The sequence below is a fragment of the Hypomesus transpacificus genome, chromosome 19 (assembly GCF_021917145.1).
Source record: "Hypomesus transpacificus isolate Combined female chromosome 19, fHypTra1, whole genome shotgun sequence".
NCBI lineage: Eukaryota > Metazoa > Chordata > Actinopteri > Osmeriformes > Osmeridae > Hypomesus > Hypomesus transpacificus.
In genome coordinates, this window is record NC_061078.1 from 5767475 (window position 1) to 5788262 (window position 20788).

At 43.7% G+C, this 20788-nt stretch overlaps 2 protein-coding genes across 4 annotated transcripts; one reads left to right on the plus strand and one right to left on the minus strand.

The window, feature by feature from the left end:
- Positions 1–1662: 1662 nt before the first annotated feature.
- On the plus strand, positions 1663–4233 carry orc6 (origin recognition complex, subunit 6). Its single transcript, XM_047042369.1, has 7 exons — positions 1663–1804; positions 2000–2126; positions 2216–2379; positions 2541–2630; positions 2779–2888; positions 3331–3417; positions 3713–4233. The coding sequence occupies exons 1-7, from the start codon at positions 1740–1742 to the stop codon at positions 3838–3840; spliced, it is 771 nt and encodes a 256-aa protein (XP_046898325.1). The 5' UTR covers positions 1663–1739; the 3' UTR covers positions 3841–4233.
- Positions 4234–20488, minus strand: mylk3 (myosin light chain kinase 3). 3 transcript variants are annotated; one of them, XM_047042368.1, is made up of 13 exons: positions 20472–20488; positions 20196–20339; positions 13048–13406; positions 11446–12017; positions 11113–11218; positions 9751–9844; positions 8980–9089; positions 8712–8853; positions 8397–8467; positions 8075–8203; positions 6641–6793; positions 5470–5605; positions 4238–5238 (listed from the first exon to the last, which is right to left on the minus strand). In XM_047042368.1, the coding sequence occupies exons 2-13, from the start codon at positions 20271–20273 to the stop codon at positions 5164–5166; spliced, it is 2025 nt and encodes a 674-aa protein (XP_046898324.1). In that variant the 5' UTR covers positions 20274–20339; positions 20472–20488; the 3' UTR covers positions 4238–5163. The 3 variants fall into 3 exon arrangements, with proteins under 3 accessions (XP_046898322.1, XP_046898323.1, XP_046898324.1); XM_047042366.1 differs by lacking the exons at positions 20196–20339; positions 20472–20488 and adding an exon at positions 15465–16259 and having other exon boundaries at positions 4234–5238; XM_047042367.1 differs by lacking the exons at positions 20196–20339; positions 20472–20488 and adding an exon at positions 15635–15914 and having other exon boundaries at positions 4236–5238.
- Positions 20489–20788: the final 300 nt, after the last annotated feature.

The following is a 20788-nucleotide window of genomic DNA, read 5'->3' on the forward strand; positions in this document are numbered from 1 at the left end:
ACATTGTGTTATGACCCTATGAAATACATTGCCATTTAGGTCTTTTAAACCGTCAGTTTAAAGTGTTTTATGGGTGGATTTGAAGCCACCAGTCAGTAGCTCCAATCTTGCGCACGAACTTTGCGCACGGAGACAAACGCAAAACAACAAACACTCGCTTGGAGCGGAGACCAATGCAAAACACAATACGATGTGTTGAGCCAAACCAAAGCCGTCAAAGGCTACCATGAATGTAGCTACAGCAACCGTGGATGACTCAATAAGTTTTGTCACGTTATTTTGTATTAATTGCATTTAAGTGAAGGCTATATATTTACGCCTTTATTTTATTTTTAACATACAAAAGTAGGCCAATCAACAATATAATCTCATGACAATACAGACTTGAAAAACAATATGTTATAGGGTTTGCCTAGATATAGGCTACATATATTTTAAATATTTCGAGAATTGTTAATAAAGACTCAATTAAGATTTTAACATTGTGTTATGACCCTATGAAATACATTGCCCTTTAGGTCTTTGAAGCCGTCAGTTTAAAGTGTTTTATGGGTGGATTTGGAGCCACCAGTCAGTAGCTCCAATGTTGCGCACGAACCACTTTGAGCGGAGACAAATGCAAAACGTAATAGCCTATGGGCCTAACACTCCAAATTTTAAATTTTTAAATGAGTCTTTATTAACAATTCTCGAAATAATTAAAATATATGTAGCCTATAGGCAAACCCAAACCATAACATATTGTTTTTCAAGTCTATATTGTCATGAGATCATACTGCTGATTATGTAAAAAAAACAGAATAAAGGCGTAAATATTGCACTAACATGCAATTCATACAAATTAACTTGACAAAAGATTGAGTCATCCAAAGTTAATGTAGCTAGCTACATGCTATGGTAGCCTTCGGCAGTTCTGTTAGCTCAACAGCCTGCTAAACATTCAATCCATCGCCGTCCAAAATATATGCTCCCTCTATGGACGGCACTCTGAACAGCATCGCCGTCCATATGGACGGCTATGACGCCGTCCAAAATATCTGCTCCCTCTATGGACGGCACGAGGGACGTCCCTGCTAATCCATCGCCGTCCAAAATATCTGCTTCCTCTATGGACGGCACTCTGAACAGCATCGCCGTCCATATGGACGGCTATGACGCCGTCCAAAATATATGCTCCCTCTATGGACGGCACTCTGAACAGCATCGCCGTCCGTCCATCCATGCAAAGATCAGCAGCCATCGCCGTCAGTCTATGGACGTCCATATGGACGTCCAAAACGCAAAAAAAGATTTAGCTCCTACTGTGTTTCTCTCAAACGTGTTAAGAAATGTGTTTCGTCAATAGCGTAGCCGCTGCTGCATTTTGACAGTACTGCATCTTTATGTTACAACAAAATGTTTTCCAAACTTCTCAAAATAATTATGCTTGTTGTTGTATGAAAATAAAGGGTTGCTGCTGCTGTATCGTGATAGTGATTTATACTTAGATCACATGTCTTGCAGTAATCACTGCCGTTAGTAAACAAAATTAAATGGAAGAAAGTAAATACACAACCCAGCACTAGGCAAGATGCACGTACGTCCATGCGTGTACGCGTGTCGCTTTAGCCAATCAAGAGCCAAAATCTGGCTGATAGGCGTGGTTACTGTCAAATTTCCCGCGGAACCCGACTTCAATTGTAAGGTGAAATAAGCATTCCAGTCTGGTTGTCAGTACGTAGAATTAGTTACTGCTAAAAATGGACAAAGACATGTTTACTAAACTTGCATCGAGAATGGGTATAAGCTCCTTGAGAGTAATAAGGTGAGTCTTTTAAAATTCGTCGAACAACTGGTTGTTGCATGCAGCTAACTTTTATTTTTTGGGACTGGTGTGGTATCTGAGCTAGCTAGCTTTGTGCTAACATGGTTCGAGGCTAGCTTAGGGTGTTTTAAAATATCAATGAAACTGAATCTTGTTTTTGAAAGTGCATTCATCATCAATTGTCTGTCCTTAAAGCCAAGCGGAAGAATATATTCGGTTATCTCAAGTGAAATGCACAGGACTTTGCAACAGCACGGCCACAAGCAAAGCTGTGATCTGCCTGGAGCTGGCCGCAACTTGTATGAAGCTACCCATTGATAAAGTAAGAAAGAATAATACATGTTTTGGTTAGCAAAAACAAACATTGAAATGATGTCTAAGAGCAGGACCTCAACTTTCTCCATTTAATAGGTATATGCCATACAATTATCCGGATTAAATAAGAAGCTGTATCAGAGTGATCTGAAATCCATGGAGTGTCTCCTGGGTCTTGAGTCTCACCTGGGCTTGAGAGATCTGGCTGTGCAGTACGGGTGCATGGACGCTGTCAAACTTTCTGCACAGATACTTGAAAGGTGAGACTTGTAGTGATCCTTGGAGTTTGGGGTTTACAATCCAGCTCACTACTCTGGATATGTTCAGTGCACTTTCCACTCTTCTTAACGGTTTCATTTTGTCTGACTTATCTTTACTACATTAAAGATGTATTGGTTTATTATACTATTGACTCTTTCAGGTATGAGGCTAGTCTACCAGCTGCCCAGCAACAAGACCTGGACCTGTCTAAACCCCTCTTTACAACCGCCGCCCTGTACACTGCTTGCAAGTAAGTAGTTCTATGATAGTGTAGAGATCCATGCTACATTTTCCGGTGTTCTCTCGACCAGTTTATCTTTCTATCAGTTTTGTTATGGTTAAGCTTCTCACCAACTTAACATTTCCACTTACCATGAGAGTTTTGCTTCATGCTCCAGGTGTCTGAAGATGAAAGTGGACAGGAAGCTAGCTTTGTCATCTGGTGCTAAGAAGGGCATTTTTGACAGGCTGTGCACCCTGCTACTGAGGCTGGGCCAGGAGATGGGCAGTAAGTGTTTCAATAGTAAAAATAAAAGGTTATATTAAAAGGATTGCTTTGGAAAGAGCACTAGACTTTTATTTTGAATCCAGAGTTTCATGCTTTTCTGGTTCAAACCCTTTATTCACAACCATCGTTTGGATTGGCCCTCCTTTTTTTTTTAGACCAGGCGAGCTAATGCTTTGGCTAACTGCCTGATGCTGTTCCATTTCTTCATGTTGTCATGGCGACAGTGTAGCGCTGCAGGCTGAATGTGTCCTTGCTCTCCTGTAGTGAAACGCGCACACACACGCAACCTTGTTTTGATGTAGACCACACATTAGTCTGTGAGAAAGTCCAGCCTATTTCAATAGATTCAATGTGCGTACTGGCATGCGCTCACCCCACGCTTCGTTTAATGGTTTGATGTTCAAATGTGATAGTTGAGTCCATTCTGGTTTCCTTCCCGCAGAAGAAACCACTCCGTTGAAGCCCCCAATAAAAGCACATCTAAAACGACAGAAGACCCTGATGGAGAGCATTGAACTGGCAGAGCATGGTGAGGGATCTTGTATTCATAGTGTTCTTGTAGAACGATAAGCACATGAAGCACTATTGTGGAACTATGATGATTATGCTAATCTCTAGAATCTTCATCATGATTGCTTCCATGGCCAATATATTGACGAGCACGTTTGCATCAGTTTGAACACATTTTATTCCAACCACGTAAATCTGTTCATGGCCACCCAATTATCTCAGTAAAAAAACAGATCTGCTTGGAGACAGTGTTAATTGTGCTTAACCGTCACCACTGTTTATCAAAGTGCTGTTTTTTCTTTTTCCTTCTTCAGAGGATGAGCTGCGTACGTCGCCAAAGCAACAGAGGGAGGAGTCAGAGGAAAGTGTCACTCAAGACTACGAGGCATGGAAGAGGAAGATTTTAGAAAATGCCCTGAAAGCTAAGAATGTACACTCATGATGACAAAGAAGACATCCATCTGATTGTCTTCTGGACAATAAGGAGCTGAGAACAGAGGTCCTTGTATCCAGGGAGAGGAGACGAGAGAGGGTCAACTCTGGTCAAATAGTTCTATAATAGACCAGCTATAATGTGGTCCAGTTTCCCTTGATGTGCTGTAAAATCTGTTATCTTGGGGATGGTTAATGTTTTTTAGTTGTTCTTTTGTTTTTTTTTCATGACATGATTGTGATATAAGTACTGTCATGGTTTTATTGTTCGTGTATTTTATGTTCTTTAATTTAGTCTACCCCCAGTTGCATAGCTACAGTTCAATGGATTCACTGACACATTCCCAAAAGACAGTACTATAAATTGTCTCTGTCAATGTTTTAATAAATTATTTCCTTTATGTTCCTTGTAAATTCACATCAATTATTGGATGAGGAGGTTGGGCTACACATTCGTAAGGACATAATAGGATATTGTGGAGTAATATGAAAGCTAGTCACTTCAGGCCCATATTTACTTTTTTTTGTTTTGTTTACTGTCTTTATAATGGCAATAGTTATAATGATGATGATGGGTATCAACCCAAGTAGTGTAGCTCTTATTTGTAACATGCTTTTATTCATTGTTGATTAAATGCTTGGTATATCTGGGCCTCATTGCTCCATAAGCCTTCACAGAAGGTAATATATAATTGTCAAATTCGACAGATTGATTCAACTGGTCTATTGCATACCATCTAGTAGGTCATGTGACTAATGTGCCATTGATTTCAATATATAGTATCAAAGAAAACATTTGTCAGCAAAGCTCCACTTTAAACATACAGTACATCCCAAAGGTTTGTCTTCGATCAGCACATAAATAATATTTCAAATGAAGAGTAGGAAGGAAGGAAACATTTCAACTCTCCAGAACAACACTGTAGCTGCACTGTAAAGATAAATTGAGAACAACATACTGTAATCTGTCTGATAAGTCCACGTCTGCCAAAGCAAAAGAGTCTCTGATCCAGACGGATCAGCCTCCCAGACAGACCTCTAGGTAATAGGCGAAGGGATAGGGGCAGTAGGGACACATCCCTACTAATGTTGAGCCCATTGAAACATCCCCTCAAATAATTAGCGCTGGGGTTGTTAGTTTCAACCAAAACTTGTACTTTGCGCTACAAGATGGGGAGGGGTGGCTTGATCTCAATACATTTCTACATGAAATACGCTGCAAAGAGTTTTCTCCTCACTAATGATAGTCCTATGGATGCTGTCCAGGCAGGCAGCCGTAGATGTGAAGGAGGGATGTCCTCACAGCCAGGTGAGGGCCAGCCTGACAGAGTTGTTACGCTGGGTTGAAGGTGCGATTCTGGTGAAACCTCTTCAGACGGTTAGCTGCTGCAACCACATAAAAGTGCTTCTGCAAGGCAATCAGCCAGAAGACAGTTAATCCAGAGAAAAAAAGAACACTCATATAGAAAAATGGAGCTTGGCCCTGTATTTTTACAGTGCAAGATGCTGCTACTGGTGTTGTAGATTTGGTTAGTGAGTCTCTAGAATAGTAAGACTTTATATGTATTCGACCAGCCTGTATTCTTGCCTGTATTCAATACATATGTATTGAAATATTTGGATTGAGTCTGAAGATTACCTTCCACTGACGATGAACTGTCAGGTAGCGCTGAAGCTTCACTTGGGACTTGAGCCGTACGCTTTGGAGCTTAGCTTTCTCTTCTAGGTTATTCAACCAGCTATGTTTCATACACCCAGAGGCACTCAACCGACTGCTGCAGTACAAGAGAAAAAGACAGAGAATTTGAGAGAGAACCAGGGAGAGTAAGAGCTAAATAGATGGAAAAGAGAGAGAAAGGACATTGAAGTTGTTAGAAAGGAGTTAGAGGGCAGTGAAATTGTGACAGATACAAATGCAGTGCAGGCAGGCAGGCAGGCAGAAACAAGGAATACCATTTAGTATGATATGCTCATTTATCCCATAGCTTTTAGCTACAGAACAATATTTAGTAACCTAGACCTCATAAGTACCCATGACCATTAGGGATGAAGCATAGTGAGTAGGTCACAGCTAGACTGACCCTGGCAACATGTCATAACGACAACCTATCATCATGCACTTGCTAAAATCTCCGCGAGATAAAAAGGATGGTAGAAACAGAGAAAAAGAGAGAAGGGGAGCTAAAAAAAAAGAGGGGGGAGAGGGAGACAGGAAGATGAGATAAATAATAAAAGAACAATGACTTGTTCCTATGACTAATTCTCTTTATCACCACCCTTGTGAGGGTACACAGCCTACTGCTCTCAGGCACCAATTACGTCCAAATGAGCATGTGATGCCTCTGTAGCGCACAGTCATTGTTCTCCCAGATGCCACCTGTTTGCCAGACTGTCAAGCTGCCGGGCTGAGTCCTGCCCGAAGCCACCGGGCGTGAAAGCTAACAATTGTCGTCAGAGCCCGGCCTGGAAGACCGACACCATCACTCAGGTCCAGAAGGGTTCCAGCTAGGAAATCTGCTGTGATTCAGTGGCAAAATGTTGGGGTGCGAATACAACACTGTACTTGTATGTACTTGTATGAAAGATTGCTGCTAAAAGTGTCACATTCAGTTAGAATGGAGCCACCAGCTGCATTGCATGAATCACCACAGTTGTTCCAATTGTTTACCCAGATAAGGCAGAAAGAGATAGAGAGAGAGGGGGATGAAGGTGAGAGATTGGTGGAATTTAGAGATGAACACAACATAATGACAGGGTAGATAGAAGGCGGGAATTGAGATCAAGAAATATAGATATGATTGAGAAGGTACCATTTGGATGGGATGAGCAGTCTGGAGATGAAGTCCTTAGCCTCCTCAGAAACGTTCTCGAAGGCCTCCGAGTCGAAGTCCCAGTTGGCATGAAGAATGTTGTTCATGGTCTCTGTGTCGTTATCACCCAGGAATGGAGAGAGGCCACTCAGTCTGACAAACACAAACACGCACACACACACACACACACACACCCACACACACACACACACACACACACGCACACATAGTTGTACCTCAATAAACATTTCCTGAGAACCATTCAGAGTAGGTGTACATCTTTGATGCTTGTTCTATCTTGCCATAAAGAACTTGTTTAAACAGTTTTGATCCATTAAATATAATATACCTGAATTGAACTGACCATGGATTGATACAGCTTGTAATTTTTATGTATAGCATGTCTCTATGCTGTAGCTGATGCACTGCTGCCCCACGTGATGGACAAGCAAAGTATGGTCACGTTGTTACTGACAAACTATTGGGAGGTACAATCCCCCGCATGACTGAAGCAAAACACTAATTTGAACCCCAAAAATAGATAACAATAATAATAGGATTAGCAGTACCTTGGTCTCCAGGGTAGTGCTAGAGGATCCAAACAGGCGACATGGACAAAGCAAAGCAAACACACACGCACACACCTATGTATGTATGTTTGTGCACACAAACACACATCCACACAGAAAGACACATACACTCTCTCACTCACACACACATACATACACACACACACACACACATTCTTCTGTTGGGTGAGACCCTCCTTAATCTCCTGCAGGTTATTAGCCTTAATTGAATCAGCCCTGAGAGAACCTCTGTCGCTTTCACACTGTCAGCCCTGTGGTTGATCTGGAGCCCCAGCCCAGGCTGAGAGGCATGGCAGCAGGGGGGCAGCAGTGGACAATACAGAGACAGAAGAGAGAGAGAGAGAGAGAGAGAGAGAGAGAGAGAGAGAGAGAGAGAGAGAGAGAGAGAGAGAGAGAGAGAGAGAGAGAGAGAGAGAGAGAGAGAGAGACTGACCATGTGTTTGTGTATGTGTGTGTGTCTCTGTGTGTGTGTGTGCGTGTGTGTGCGTATGTCTTTGTGTGTGGTGTGCGCGTGTCTTTGTGTGTGTGTGCGCGTGTCTTTGTGTGTGTGTGTTAGTGTGTGTGAGCCGCAGCTCATGTATTATATATCTGAACTCCCACGCTTCAATCCTCAAATGGAAATATGAAAGGGTAGACCCTGAAAAAAGACCCAGTTAATGAGTCCTTCATATTTCTGAATAAGCTCTGGGGAACACAGAGAACAATGGCTCAGTGTCAAACATAACCAATTTGGAGCTCTTCGTGGACAACAGAAACCAATCAGTGTGTGTGTATGTGTGTGTGTGTGTGTGTGTGTGTGTGTGTGCGGGTGTGTGTGTGTAATGGATGTGTGTGTGACACTTACAGCATGTATGTTATGACTCCCACGCTCCACATGTCTGTCGGGAAGGAGACAAAGTCATAATTCACAACCTCAGGTGCCAAGAATTCCGGGGTGCCAAAATTCACCTTAAGCTTCTCCCTGGGCCTGTACCTGGTGGACACACACACAAGTCCCTTAATTCAAAATGTTGTACATTGTATGTTAATTTAACAACTAAACAAACACTGGGTTACATATACAATGATTATTAATGTTGGTGAGGCTACTGTGATATTACTTTAAGCAGCATATTATATATTGAAATAATATATTGTGCTGACCTCCAACTAGTTTAGTGACTTACTTTCTGGCCAGACCAAAGTCTATGATTTTGATCTGGTTTCCTGTTGAGCTGACACACAGGATGTTCTCTGGCTGAAAGAGAATAAAAGATGAGATGACTCAACAAAACACTCTCAAAAACTCAATTCACAAGCAGTTTAGATGTATTTTCTGGTGGGCATTTGGAGTACTGTACCTTGAGGTCTAGATGGAGAATGTAATTGTGATTTGTATAGTGAGAGTACTGTATTAAACGACAATACTTGATGTGTAGATAAAGATGTAGGATGTCTAGTAAACTCTTTGAGAGAGGGTTGTATTGAGTGTAGTAGAGTACCTTGAGGTCCAAATGGAGGATGTATTGCTGGTGGAGGTACTGCACTCCTTCACAGATCTGTCTGGTAAACACTATAGCATCCAGCTCCGTCAGCTGGTAGCTCTCATCAACGATGCGGTCAAACAGCTCGCCACCTTCCACACTGCAAACACAGGGAGGCCCTTTGAGTACAGATACAGATGATCATGACTCAGAATCCTGGCTCATTTCTCTCAAGTTTTATCGATATTGTCATTTGTTTTTGTGACTTTTCATAAGAATCACTTACTACTCCATGATAAGTGTAAGATTCGTCCTGGATTCAAAGGCGTCATAAAGTTGAATCAAATTCACATGGTTCAGTTGGTTCATTACCCCAATTTCATTTTTCACTTCATCCTTTGATTCCATTGGGAAGGAGGGGGCAAAAGGAAAAAGAGAGAGAAAGAAACAGAGAGAAAGATGGAGTAAATCAGTAAGTAAGAAGAGAGAGAGAGAAAATGGGCAAAAAAGAGATATGTTTTTTAGAAATTTCTGTACAGACATCTACAATGTCAAAATCTTGCTTGTCTTGTTTTCTCAAACCACCTGACACCAGAATTGTAATATAATTTGTAAGTTTAGAAGGGGATGAGAAGGGACTGTACTTGTGTGAAATGAGTGTCCTTTTCAGAAGTGTATTTTCATTTAATCGGAAGACGTCATTTTACAAGTGAGTCATGGAAAAGCATTACAGTCCTGTGTATGGATGTATTGTGCATAACAACTATTGTGATTATTATGTAAATGTGTAATTTGATGTCACTGCAATCATGGGTTGTGAGAGGCAGGCAAATGAAGGAAAGAAAGAGAAGGAAAGAGTGAGTGTGAGAGAGAGAGAATGTGAGTGAGTGTGTTTGTGTGTCTGTGTGTCTGTGTGTATCTGTTTGTGTCACACTTAAGGCCACTGCTAGTGAGTTACTCACATAGAACCTCATAAATAAACTTCACAGGAACAGAGAAGGGTTTGGGTGGGGGCTATATAAGCATCGCTCTGTTCTTGTTTAGCATGTCCACTCACCCTCTCCCTCATTCCTTTGACTTTTATAATCTTTGCAGCCAAAGTCAGACCTGACGACAGCTCTGCACACTTGTGGACTTGACCAAACCGGCCTCTGTTAAAGTCAGACAGTCACAATGGAAAGGATACAGTTATATCTTATACATATTGCATTATACGTAACTGTACATACACATCATAGAACAATTTCATGAATTTATGAACTATGTTCAAAATACATGTTAACTAACCGACACATCTGTAAATTATGTTTATATACCTCCATAAATGAATATATATTTAGTGGGAAATTATGTTCAACCTTTGAGTTGAAAGTTGAAGGCTCTTTAAAGTGCAGTACAACACAACACACTGTGTCACATGCAAATACATATACACACACACACCAACCCAGAAACAGACAAGTACACGCACACACACACACACACACACAACCTTCACATTTGCCTTGACCCCAGTCGAGCTGGAAACACCTGCCAACCTGTCGTATTTTTCTCCTCTAATTTCACTAAGGGTGTACACTGCCTACATCAGACGAACGGAGAGCTTCCCAAGCCCCACCAATATGGCCAGGGCCGTTTAAAAGGAGAAAAAGAGAGGGGCAATGCAAAAGGACCCTTCTCAACACCTGACCAAAATAACCCCAGTCCCTGCCAGAGCGAGAGAGATCCAGGCTGTGCTTATTCCTGGCTTGTGAGGGGGATTAGACATGTCTGTGTTGCCAGTTGTTCAGCCTTGCTGATATGTGCTATCTATCTCCCCCTCCCCTCTCTTCCTCCTCCTTCTCTCCCTTCATCCCTCCCTCGCTCTTTCGCTCCGTCAGGCCATCGCACGCTATCATGGACCGTGCTGATTATCTGTGAACGGGGAGGCACATTTCTGCACCAGCCAGACGCTGCTCTTGGTGTTATCTGACCTGCTCCGCATAGCCTGGAGGACCTGGGCTAGACCTGGCCAGATGCCAGTGTGTCTACGTTGTGACAAGATAGCCCCACAGAACAGAAGTAGCCAGCTGAGAAAAGGTCTAATGTTGTGTGGAGGGGACAACAATGAGAGTGCTTGTAGCAGAGGGGTTGGGAGGGGGGGGGGGGGGCTCTATATAACACCTATCTCTGGTAAGAACAATTATTCATGTGTCTGTCAGGCATGGCCCCTCATAAAGTCTAAATTGGTGTTGACCTTTTTCATTTCATTGTTTTGACCCAAAACACGAAGATTTGGATTCAGCTCGAGCCAAATATTGTACTGCAAAAGGGGAACTCACTAAACCTTCCTTCACTTCACAGAGAGATATTAAATTGCACTCCTGAGATCACAGGAGACTACAAATAGACCTCCAGCACAGAAGAGAACCAGGCTCACCCTCCCAGGACCTCATTGGGCTTCACAGCGTAGTAGGAGCCCATAGGGACCTGCTTGGCACTCACGATACGGTGTTCAAAAGGAGCAGGAAGAGGAGGACAGTCATCTAAGGAGGGAGGGAAAAGGACAGAGGGTCGAGAGAGACAGATTGACAGATGGAAAGAGAAATAAAGAGAGCAAGAGAGAAATGAAGAGGAAGAGAAAAAAAAGAGAGATAGTGATTACAGTGCTTTTGATGGAGCCTGAAGGATCATAGCATAAATAATTCTATCTGTGTTTTTCTAGCAACATTGGTGTTTATTTCAGTGCAGGGATAGAAAGCTCTAAACTTACCAACAACCACAAACTGTGCTTCAAGGGTAGGCACTAGGCTGTTTCCTGTGGATGTTCTACCCTGCAGGGAAGATGCTACCTGAGGGCTTGGCTTCACACATTCATCCTCTGTCCCAGCCATGGACTGAGCCTCCACCTGCTCTTTAGGCTTAGACTGGACCTCAGGGCTAACAGGCACTGGCCCAGTCTCTGGTTTGAACTCTATATCTACACAGACTTTTGTCTCACTGCAGTCCTGGCTGTTCTCTGGTCCAGCTGCCATGGTGGAGTCTGGTGGAGTCAGGGTGGAGTCTGGTGGAGTCAGGGTGGAGTCTGGTGGAGTCAGGGTGGAGTCTGGTGGAGTCATGGTGGAGTCTGGTGGAGTCATGGTGGAGTCTTGGCTGGGGCTGGGAACCGTGTCCTCTGGCCTGGGAGGGAGGGGGGCAGTGTCAGGGGCTTTCTCCTTCTCTGGCTCTGGCTCCTCAGGGTGGCTGGTGGGCTGCGGTGACACTGCAGACACTGGTGCTTTGGGAGCCTCCATCTCCATGGCAACCCCCTCAGCAACCACGGATCTCTCGGACAGTTCTGGGGCTCTAAATACAGTAACATCAGTTTTATCAGCAGACCGTCTTATTATGACCAATGTAGTTTTACATCCTATGAAGATTTGGTCATGAAAAGCTAAAGCATTTGCATTAAAACTCATGGATAGTTTGACTATTGACTATGAATACCGGTATTTCTTGTATTTTATTTGTAGAGTATCAATGTACACTCAATAAAACACCACTGAGGGATTAAACCCAACTTCAAAGTGACCTCCTGCATGTATGCCTCAGCTAATTACTCTTTTACGAAGTCTATGCATTATTTGAATCACTCAAACTCTCATAGGGAAGCTAGCTTCCATTACTGTGTACTACTGCCCCCGACAGTAGCACTCCATGTGTGAAAGTCTCACAACACTTTGATGTTAATGTGGCCCTCCATGGCATCCTCTTTGATCTCAGCTGAACCTTTCATTAGTGGGATGAAAAGCCTATTTCTCTCAATATCGCCACTCCCACGTTGTCGTCTTCGTGTTTGAATCTGGGCATGTATGCATGTGTGTATGTTTGTGTGTGTATACATGTGTATACATGTGTCTGCACATTGTGTGTGTTGTATATGCGTGTGTGTATGTGTGTGTATGTTTGTGTGTGTATACATGTGTATACATGTGTCTGCACATTGTGTGTGTTGCATATGCGTGTCTGTATGTTTGTGTGTGTATGTGTGTGTATATGTGTGTCGGCACATTGTGTGTATTGCATTTCCCTGGAGAAGACAACTGATCGCTTCCCACAGTTGGGTATCCTTTTGAGATGGTCGTTTTTTAATGTTTTACTAAAATAAGTGAAGCCAGTGAAGATAGAGGATTCATGAGGATAAGCTCCCACTGAATAGGTAGAAGAGTAGAGCAGCGCACCTATTTTCTCTAGCGCTAACCGTAAACCCACACCTGGTATATAGTATATCACACAAGCCATATGTAGTGTACACTATTTATAATTCCACCACCTAGTATATAGGCTACAGTATTGTATAACACTATAGCCACCTAGTATATAGTCAGTTTCCTACCTGTCCAGCTCCTCCTCGACAGAAGCAGCCCCCTCCAGCCCCTGAGTCCCAGCAAGCCCCTCCTGGCTGTCAGGGGCAAAGGTCTGGACCCGGCTGGCCTCTCTGCTCCTGAGGGTGACTTCCTTGGGCTTCCGAGGACCTCTGCTGACCCCATCCTCACCGGTAGTGGGGCACAGGGCCTTCTCGTGCTTGGCGGGGAGCTCAGCATTGTTCTTTGGAGACTCTGAGTGGCCTGGTGGGACGGGGTCTGGAGCTTTCACCTCCTCTTCAGGACCCAACCCCTGCTCCTCCACCTGGGTTTCCTGGTCACAGACGCAGGCTTTGGGTTTGGCATTGCTCTCCTCTGATTTGTCCCTTTTCTGGAGAGTAAAAAAATCAACCGTAAAGATCCATGTCAGATAGAATAGTCCACCACAATACTGGTGGTAAAGCCATCTGGGATGTCTTCATTCTTCTTTTCTAACCCATGACCTTGAACTGAGCTGACCGTTAATAAAATAAATAACATTAATTCACATTAAAATGATTAAACAGTGGGTTAAACACAGGACTATTTGAAATATTGCAAGAAACACGTTAATATATTTTCCTCAACACAGGACTCTGGATTGTTGTTTCTGTCAACAAACCAATTTGCATCAATTTGCAGCCTGGTCTCAGGAACAAGACTAAGGTTTGTATTACCATGTCAAGTGTTTGTAATGGGCTGCTGTTGCATTCCCCAGATGGCAATACATGGGGCCAAGTGCAACAGTGAGGCCAAGTAGCTGGCCTCACTCATTTGTTCCCCATAAGCCAAAGCTTACGGGGAGATTCCAAATGTAAGTAGATACAGCCTGTAGGGGCGTCTCGAAGGTTATAGTGTGAGTGTGTGTGCATGTCTGGGTTCTGTGTATATGGGGTAGATGGGTCAGGTGGTTGTTTCTGGGTAAAATATTTGACCTTTGACCCACACATTTGTTTTTAAGAGCATTTAGATTTCGGGGTCAGTGAAAAGGTTTTGGTGACTTAAGGCAACCATATGTTTTTATTTTCTATTTATTTATGTAGTATCCTTACGTATAATTTGGGGTAACACTATATTTTGAGGGGCTCCATATACTGTTGAAGGCGTTCTAAAAATCCCTATCACTATCAGTTCAACAATCAACCATCCATTATCCTAAACATTAAAGGGTGTGTAGGCAAGTTGTGCGAAGCTAGCTATTTTAGCTTCATTTCCAAACGTTTCAACCCATAGTATCCGCACGCAGGTAGGTAGGTAGACAGACAGATAGCCCGTCCAATCATGAGTCAGGGTACGGCTTAATGATTGGTTGTGTTTATTACAGTCTTACGAGGCACAGAGATGTCGGATTAATTTAATATTACCGTCAAACCTTTATATGTATTGGTTGCTGTCAATAGGTTACGTTTATTTAGGCAAATAGGAAAAAGTGCTTCTCAATAACATTGCCTACCCTGCCTTTAAATCCAACCAGTTGTTACGTGGTTGTTGAGCATATGTAGACTATAAATAGGGCTGTCTTAAATGGTTTCATCTATTGGGTTAGTTATTGCTATTGCTAGCTACTGCTAGCCTCAATTTGTGTTATTATACAATCATAATCTCAGCTAAAATAGCATAATTCTGTAACAAAGTACATTGTTTTTCAAATGCTGCACAATTGTAAACAGTTGTACAAGTGTAAAAAAGCCAGACAGTGCCTGTCCCTGTAATTTAAGTGCACAAGTCTTATAATGTTACCTGGCATCAACCAGACCTTGTGATGGAATTAGATTGATTGAACATGTTTTTTTGGACAAGACCCCATGCCTTCAGAACACCCCACCTCATTGTTTTGAGTAGGTCATGACGTGTGCAAACAGAAATGACTATGACATGGCAGCGATTAACAAAAAGGCCCAGACGTAGATCAAGAAATATCAACATCAAAACTTTCAATTATCGTCACAACCACAATCCTTTTACATTTACTAGACCTTGGAACATGGTCTGCTTTATTTCATTATTTAATTATGGTTTATTTATTTGTAGTTTCCCCACTAAAGCAATTTGATGTTGGAATTTCACTGAGTGACCATAGCACAATTATAGTTTAGTAAGAACATCCCCTGCTATTCTTCCCTTGGCTCAGAGTAAGAAGGTGAACCACAGCCCCTCACCAGGACTGCGTTATTGAGACTAACACACTAGCGTTGTAATTATACACTGAGACTTTTACAGAGTGCAACTCATTGTTTCCGGTGGGTCTTAACGCTAATGCTGTCAGCTTGCTAGGAAAAGCACCAGTGAATATCAAGTTTAGCCTATATATAGTCCGAATCTCGACCCATGGGTGGTAATTTCAATGGAACAGTTGAGAGTGACGTTAACACACCTAACAAGACAGGAATGAAGCATAGCCCAGACTGACCTGTTCCTCAGTGCTGCCTAGCAGCCCTTTCAGTCTCCAGGGAACAATGCCTTTCAAGATGAACTCCACCACCTTGGAGCTTCTGAACACCTCCCCAACGTATCCTAGCATCTTGTCCACGGCCGAGACCGAGCACTCAATTCCCTCCATTTTCTCTCTCTGCCACCTACCGTCCTGCTGGAGACTCTTGAGCATGGCCACAGTCTCCCCACACAAGGCCCTGACCTCCGAAAACAAGGCAAGGTCTCCGCCAGCAGAGCCTTTGTTGTGGTCCCCCCCTTGACACGCCCTGTCCCTGTCTGGCTCTCTGTCTTTCCTGAACTGGCCCGGATCCTTAGCCAGAGAGCCCAGGCCCTGGCACACGGCATCCAGCCTCTGCAGCACCTCAGTCTGGCTGGAGGCGATCCGCTCCACCTTCCCTTCCAGCTGACTCAGTTTGACCTCCATTCCTCCCAGAGTGCTCAGAAGGCTGTTGGAGTTGGGGGGCTTCTTGACTGAAATGACAGGAGCCCCTGAACCATCCAGCTTCCCCCCCTCGTACATCTTGGCTATGCAGGTGGTCAGAGAGGCTGATTTACTCATCGTGTCCGTGTGAGGAGAGGTTAAACGAGAGAGCGGCAGAGGAGAGGAGCGGTCCTGCTAATCCACTCGGCTCCTCATGGACTGGTGTTTGGTTTGGAAGACCTTTCAAGGTGTCCTGGTGGCTATTCCACCCTTATTCTCCCTCTCAATCTCTCGCCCTCTCTCTACTGCTATTTGCCTTTCTCTCCCTCTCACACACTCTCTCTCTCTCTCTCTCTCTCTCTCTCTCTCTCTCTCTCTCTCTCTCTCTCTCTCTCTCTCTTTCTCATGTAGATAGGCAGCTCTGTGGAACTCTGTTGTCTAAATGTGCCAGAGACATGACACCACTTAAATAAACACCTCCTCCTCGCTATCTTATCTCTCCACTTGTCTGCCCTCCTCCCCCCTCCCCCCCTCACCCCTTTACCCCTGTGCAAATGTTTTTTTTAATAAAGCAGGCGACTGGTCACTGCCAAGATTCCAATGGCAGCTTGACGTCACAGAAACATGTAAATTCACCTCGAACGATGCTGTTGACTAGTTGGCATGTCGGGAATGACATTTTCCAATACAGTCCTCCCTCCGCTAAGTTGGTCGAAAATGTAACCAGGAGCTTTGGGAAGGTTGTTGCTTCAAGCATGCGGCCATCCTGCTGCTGTTGCAACCACCAAACTTGTTTGTTTGTTTTGTTTTGTGGGTCTTTGAAGAGTTTTAAAGGGGAGGGAGGGTGACAGGGCCCCAACAGAGTGAACTAGTGGGTGGCTTCAACATTCTGGCTTGCTCTCAGCTTGTCCTCCTCCTCAGTGCAGCTGCCCTAGTTGTCTCACAATGCCCTGCGTGGTAGAGAGGAACGTGACTTGACATTGGCTGGCACTCTCCTGTAAAAATAAACCGGGGGCGGACAGTGGGACGATGATGAACTGCAGTCAGGAAGCTCGGCAGTTGACCTGCAATCTCACTCAGGATCCTCGATGCACCTTGGTTATTAGAGACAATACACTTTACTTTCGAAAATCAACAACACCTGGGTTGATCCCCCTCTCAGCTGTTTGGAAGGTTTGTTGTTCAACTAAAAGACTCATCTCAAACACTTACCTGGAGTGGTTGGTAAATAAACAGGATACGATTTACAACTCTGAATACACACACTGCATTACATGTAATTCTCCTGAGGAAACCCCTGACTGATAATAAAGAGAAGCCTAACAGCGCCTAATCTTTTCATAGAGAAAAACATTTCCTGGTATGTTGGAGCAGAGCAAAACAAGGACCACAACTAAAAAACCATAATGATATCATGAACTCTATCGATATACAGCAGGTCATACAGTAGTATGTGTTAATCCCAGCCATAATTTTAAACGTGTCATCCTATCGTTTTTATACACCACATGTAAATACAAGTAAAAGTTCCATTGATTCACCGAAGTCTACCAAAGATTCTGGAGCATTCGAGACCATGGAGAGGCTGGGAAGCCATGAACAGATCCCAATCTCAGAATCAAATATTCCAGAGGTGGAACATTAAACCCTCATACACCTCCAAAAGCATTGGCTCTGTCTGGTAACACAGGCAGAGCTGGCTCAATCACCAATCACCGGCCTCAAAGCCTGCAGATACACACTCACTCCACATGCCCAGGCTTCGGCTTAGTAAGTCGACATTCTTTCAGGTGGGGGTAGGACATTGCAGCTCTCTACCTTTTCACACACTGTGCTACTAAACACCATCTCAGCTGAGCCACATAGCTGGAAGGTAGAGGACAGTCCTTTAGGCTCATGGAAATGGCCAGAATGTAAGCCAGGGACTTTCCTAAAGTCCCTCCTCATAAGAACATAGCCCCCCAGCTTTGGCCGTTGGCCAGGAGCCGACCCGCTGATACATAACCATGTTACACAACCATGCCTACCAGCCATGCACAATTGAAACCTCTTGAAAGAACAGTGTCAAACAACAGGAATGGAGCACCAAGGTGGTTTTCCACCAAAGGGCGGGTCTCTAACCAAGTAAGAGGTGGGAGGGGCTATGTTATGAAGTGAAACATCTCTATTTACTGTCTCCACCAATAAACCCCAGGGCCAGACCAGTTGGAATCCTAGCATGACAACAGTCTTGGCAGAAGTGCCGTCCTCATAACAGTCCCCTTTGAGAACAGGTAACCTTAAGCGCAGATCTCCAACCAGCTAAATCTTTCCAATTCCTAACCTCAATCATTAGAAAGAGGGATCATATAAAACTGTTGTCTGGGGGGGGGATATCATTCCTGTTCAGAACATTGCATGAGATAATAAGACAGACATGAGGCAGAAGATGCAATGTGTGAACATGGCCAGGCACTAATGACCTCCCTGGTATAGACTACTCAAGCTGGGATTAAACACCTGTGTACTTCTTGCCTATTCCAAGCTTTCACCATTAAACCTGTCAGTGCAAGGACACCATTTAGGCTACAGCATGGATAGGTTTTCACAAGTCTTGTTAACTCTTTTGCCTGGTGAAAGATAATACATTGTAGAATGTTTCTGAAAGATAACTGCATAGTTTCCATCCTGCTACCCTAGCTTGAGGTAGCCATCCCCCAACTGAGTGACAGAGTTACGAGGGCTAGGTTGAAAGAGGTTGAGGGTGAAGGTTGGTCAGAGGTTTGTCGGTGTAGCCCTAAAAGCTAATTCCATCGCCCCTGACAGGTGTGCTCCTCAGTAATCCAATACCATAGACCTCTCTCAACCTCAGACCGGGACATCACGTTATAGCCAACTTCTTCATCTTAATCACCCTCCATGGTTTTACTCACAGGTTCTCCAACCCCCCAGGAGAGAATGACAAGCCCTACCCCAGAGAAAGTGAGGTCACTGTGAGTGGAACATGCTGGTCAGGCTGATAGAGAGTTGAAGGGGACGGTGATCAGATGAAGAGTGTAAAACACAAGGAAGTGTTTACCTCCTGCTCTGCAGAGGGCTGGCAGGCTCTGGAGATCTAAAGCTGGACAGTGTTTATAGCACTTAGTAGCCCACCTTTTCTCTCCGACCCCTGGTATTTTTACGAAACGGCCACGCTCCAGCCCAGCGTGCGATGATTATTCGAGTGGCTTTCAACAGCACTACTGGTAATGCAGCACTGTGCGAGAGAGTGACAAACTCGTCACTCAAAAGTCCTCATTGCTCTTCTTCTAGTAAATCGTAGAGCTATAAAGTCAGCACTACATGGCTGGCCTTTGTTGTGGCCCATGGTGGTGTGCAGAGGTGGACAGAGGTGGCTGAAATGAGTGGAGTGTTAACAATGTGATGTCTCCACAGAGCTCTATGACCTGGAGCTTGAGATGTGATACCCAGATGGGGGTTGCTCTCTGAATAACACCTCTCTCTTTGTCTCTCTCTCTTTCATTCTCTCATTCTCTCTCTGTCTTTTTCCCATGATTCTGAAGTAGCAAATTATTTGTAAATTAAAGAAAAAGTCTAAATTGTCATCACTATCATTGTACTATTTTAAAAATGAGATTTGATCAGTCAAATAATATACTCAAACAAAATCTTAAGAGATAAGTAAATGTTTGCAAACCATTTAGTAACAACATTAATTCCTATCAATATACTTGTGTATATTCATATATCCATTGACATCAATACATTCATCTCCATAAATAAATGTGCCAACCTTAAACAATTGTTAACATAAACATTCTCAAATGTATTGTTAGCAATGGTTTAGAATTGTCTTATAAAATATCTTTGTTACAAAGTGTTACCTATTCCTTGTGCAGTTAATTACGCTTCGGAAATAGAAATGTCTCTGCTGTGCCAGTTGAGCAAAATTAAATTGAAATTTAATTTAATTTAATATTCTAATTTATTATATAATGATGTGTCTGTCAGTGCCTTAGTCCTAATGCATAATTGATTTGGAAGAATATTTTCTAGAAATTAACTTTCCCAGATGTTTAATCACATTTTAACATGTACTAACTCTGAGATGCAGTTAAAGAAAGTTGATGAGAAAGAATAATTTGCTACTGGGGGAAATTGTATTTGTATGGCCCTGTTCACACGAAATGTCACAGAGGACTTCACAGATGCCCACAGATGAGCACCCATAACCAAACTAAACTCTCAAACTCCAAATCAAGTGTTACTCTCTCCCGACTATCAGCAGAGCTGTGGAGTGTCTCTTACCGTAAACTTCCGTATGTAGTCAGAAACACTGAACCCTCTGGTCCTGAGCTGTAGAGATCTCTGGACAAAGGTCCCCATCACGGTCCATTCATCCAGGGCTAGGAGTCAGCTGTACGTGTGCTCCCCAGACTCTGGGCTCTGTGTCTGGAGGAGGGAGAGACAAGCGAAGACAGGCCTCCAGGAAGCTGAAACATGGTGGAAATGCTGAGAGAGAAGAAAGAGACACTTTTGTTGACAGAGACAACTCTATCTCATCACCCCCCTCTCCCTGCCCACCTCTCTCTGATAGCCCTGGGCGTCATTTCAGGGGTCCCAGTCCCCAACCCATCCCATCCTGCTATCTGTACGCCTGCCCCCCACCCGCTCCCCCCCCTCCAGCCCACCCTTCCAACCACTGCCGACCCAGAGTCTGAAACCACTTCCTGCTGAGAGATAGCAGCTGCCTGAGATTAAACAGGGTATGCAGGAAATGCGAGTGTCCTGTTTTATTAATAGGGGTTCAGATTGGTTGTTTTGTTTTGGACGCTGTGTGTGTGTGTGTTTGTGTGTGTGCATGCTTGTGTGTGTGTTGGGATGGGATGGCGAGTGTCTCC

Coding starts and splice junctions, on each gene's coding strand:
- orc6 (XM_047042369.1), top strand. CDS start 1,740: ATGGACAAAGACATGTTTACTAAACTTGCATCGAGAATGGGTATAAGC. Junction 2,889..3,330: donor GCTGGGCCAGGAGATGGGCA/GTAAGTGTTTCA, acceptor TCCTTCCCGCAG/AAGAAACCACTCCGTTGAAG. Junction 3,418..3,712: donor CATTGAACTGGCAGAGCATG/GTGAGGGATCTT, acceptor TTCCTTCTTCAG/AGGATGAGCTGCGTACGTCG.
- mylk3 (XM_047042366.1), bottom strand. CDS start 16,046: ATGAGTAAATCAGCCTCTCTGACCACCTGCATAGCCAAGATGTACGAG. Junction 11,219..11,445: donor AGCACAGTTTGTGGTTGTTG/GTAAGTTTAGAG, acceptor CTCCCTCCTTAG/ATGACTGTCCTCCTCTTCCT. Junction 5,606..6,640: donor CTGCTCATCCCATCCAAATG/GTACCTTCTCAA, acceptor CTTGTACTGCAG/CAGTCGGTTGAGTGCCTCTG.